Source organism: Acyrthosiphon pisum, chromosome A3 (genome assembly GCF_005508785.2).
Source record: "Acyrthosiphon pisum isolate AL4f chromosome A3, pea_aphid_22Mar2018_4r6ur, whole genome shotgun sequence".
Taxonomy (NCBI): Eukaryota; Metazoa; Arthropoda; class Insecta; order Hemiptera; family Aphididae; genus Acyrthosiphon; species Acyrthosiphon pisum.
The window spans coordinates 40,311,433-40,314,686 of NC_042496.1; the positions used below are offsets into that span (position 1 = coordinate 40,311,433).

A 3,254-nucleotide genomic window follows, 5' to 3' on the forward strand; every position below is an offset into this window, starting at 1 on the left:
CATATTTTTGCATATTTTCATGATTTTTACTGCATATTATATGGCATATTTCGATACTTTTAAGTGCATAAAAATCCGCGCTCTATTTATAACCTATACATATTACATTAATTATTAATAACTGGATAGTATTACATTCACAAAACTATTCCTATAAAATAATTGTAATTTATTGGTCTTGAAAATGTAAAACTGTTATAAATCTGAAAAATTAACTATTTGAAATATCAATTAGTAATTTTTTTTAATCAAAAATTAGGGCTCATTAAATATTATAAAGCACTACAAAACAGTACACAAAAAAATAGTCACTATCTGTCAGCTTATATTATAATAATATTTTTTAATTGTTTCAAAATTATGTACCTTCGCTTAAATATATAATTTCATCCAAATTCAAACTTAAAAAAGCATTAAAAAAAAAAATTGGTTTATTTATAAATTTATTTTAGATTTTTTTGTGGCAGTATGAAATGTGAGATATCTTGTTTTAAATTTTCATTCCTTAGCTATAAGAAGTAGAATTTTATAAATTTGTTACAACAAAATAATATGCAAATTTTCATAATTTTGTCAAAATTCTAACTTCAGACACTCATAAAAAAGGACTGTCGATAACTTTTTTAAATTTCCATTTACAACTTATGAGGAACCTTGTATTACATTTTCAAATATTTTGACCTAGTGAAAAAAAATTTGTCGACAATAATTTAAAAAAAAACTAATCAAAATCGAAATTATTACTTAAAGTTGATGATTGATGACACTGAGATATTTTTAAAAATTTTAATAATATGTTAGTATGGTGAAGATTGACATAAGTATTTTTTGTATAGTATTGTTTTAATGAGTCTAAAGTACAGTGCACTTATATCAATACTTGAACAATTTATATTTTTACGTTCCATCTATTCATTATGCAACAGTTTTTATAGTAATTAATATGTTTTATATTTTTATGTAATTACAGACTGGATCGCTGGAAGGACAACATTTCCGCAAGACTGGTGTGCTAGTATCTTTGAGTGAGCAAAACTTAATTGATTGCTCTCGTAAATACGGTAACAATGGTTGTGAAGGTGGTCTTATGGATCTTGCTTTCAAGTACATCAAATCTAACAAGGGACTTGATACTGAAAAATCTTACCCATATGAAGCCGAGGTAAGATAATTATGAGTTTACTTAATAATTTATCAACAATATTTATTTGAAATTATATTTAGGATGACAAGTGCCGATATAATCCCGAGAACTCTGGTGCCACTGATAAAGGTTTTGTTGATATACCTGAAGGTGATGAAGATGCCCTCATGCATGCTTTGGCTACTGTAGGACCAGTGTCTATTGCTATTGATGCTTCATCAGAGAAATTCCAGTTCTATAAAAAGGGTGTCTTTTACAATCCCCGTTGTAGTTCCACAGAACTGGACCATGGTGTGCTTGCTGTTGGTTTCGGTTCTGACAAGAAAGGAGGTGACTACTGGATTGTTAAAAATTCGTGGGGCAAGACTTGGGGAGACGAAGGGTATATAATGATGGCACGTAACAAGAAAAACAACTGTGGTGTTGCATCCAGTGCCAGTTATCCTTTAGTCTAAATGTTTGTAACTTGAAATTATTAATTGTATTCTTTTTTTTTTAAAACATATTTCTCAATATTTTTTATAATGGCATTTTTATTATAACACTTAATTAATTTTTAAGAATGTATTGACTTCTAAAACAAATTTTAATATGATATATTTACATTTTAAGTTTTTTTTTTTTCATTAATTTGATTTTTCTCTCAAATATCAGTCATATTTGTTCTATCATTACTTTAAAAAAATTCCTGGACAACAAAAGCAAGTCAAATCAAAAACTAATCATTATTTTATATTCTTGTAAAAAAAAAAAAATCAAACTTTAAAAATAATAATTCCTAATTACTCGACTTCTATAATACACATTGAATAATATAACAGTTTTTAAAATATTAAAACAGATATTTGTAATTTAATATTTACATTAATTAATTAAGTTAGTATAATATATCAACTTGATAGTATTATCATTGTTTATTGTGTCATTTATGGTTAATTTAAAATTGTCAAAGACTAGATATTAATAATATTTAAGATTAGGTTAAAACAATTTTATTACGCATTGTATGTAAATCAAAATGTTTTCTTTTATGTCATATATGTAAGGAATAAAACCTAAGTTTAGCTTGTGATAATGATAAAAATTGTCGTACAACCAATTGTGGTAAAAATATATTATTTTTGACAAGAATTGTATTTACGTTACTATCCTGCTCGGAGTTGCCCATGCCAAAATTATTATTATTATCATCATTATCTATAAACAATGGCAACTATAATTAAACAAAAATAGTATTCTTTTTTCATGAGCCAAAAACTGAATTCTTGGGTTAACACTGAAGCAACCTAAAGATGTTGACAAAATAAGCTATAAACATTAAGCACCCTTTAAGTCTCAAGGATTATATTAAAAACTGTCCAGTAGTTTTCGAGTCTTTTTATAAATATAGTTGAAAACTGTTTATTAAATCTCATTTATCTTAAGATGATGTATCTGCATTCTGCATATGTTGTCTCTGTTTTACGGATAACATAACAAAATTAAAATTCAGGCCGATTTAGCAGTTCCAATTTTGTTTTGTTGTCTTAAATATTAGAGTGAATTTTAAATTATCAAAAGGTAAAAATATATCTATTCTCATTGGATTTTAATTTTTAACAGTATTTTAAATTTTAAGCAAGTTATTAGTACTTAATACCTATGTTAAGAGGACGTGATACACGCATGTGTTGTCTCCGTCTTACAAGTGCGTAACATGGCAAATTCTACGCAAAGCAGAACACGTGTAGCTTCGTTAGTTTAAAAATTAGAGTGAATTTACCTCTTATAAAATCTAAAGGTAAGATAATTATCTAAACAACCTCATAGGCTTTTTATTATATTTTAATTTATAAGCGAGTTATGAGTACTTTAAGATGTATAAACAATTAAAAATTTTAAAATACTCATAGCTCGCTTTAAAATTAAAATATAATATAAAGCCTATGAGGTTGTCTAGATAATAATCTTAACTTTAGATTTTATAAGAGGTCAATTTACTCTAATTTTTAAATTAACGGAGCTACACGTGTTTTGCTGAGCGTAAAATTTGCTATGTTATGCACTTGTAAGACGGAGACAACACATGCGGGTATCACGTCCTCTTAAGTACCTATTAATATTTATAAGC

At 26.4% G+C, this 3,254-nt stretch overlaps 1 protein-coding gene across 3 annotated transcripts in view; it reads left to right on the forward strand.

Annotated features, from left to right (window-relative positions):
• Positions 1-2,275, forward strand: part of Ctsl (cathepsin L) — a 7,989-nt gene extending 5,714 nt beyond the window's left edge. For all 3 annotated transcript variants that reach the window (NM_001163097.1, XM_008190626.3, NM_001135938.1), the window contains 2 exons: positions 971-1,162; positions 1,225-2,275. In NM_001163097.1, the coding sequence (NP_001156569.1) occupies positions 971-1,162; positions 1,225-1,599 (567 nt within the window). In that variant the 3' untranslated portion in view covers positions 1,600-2,275. The remainder of the gene's footprint in view (positions 1-970; positions 1,163-1,224) is intronic.
• The last annotated feature ends 979 nt before the right edge of the window (positions 2,276-3,254 follow it).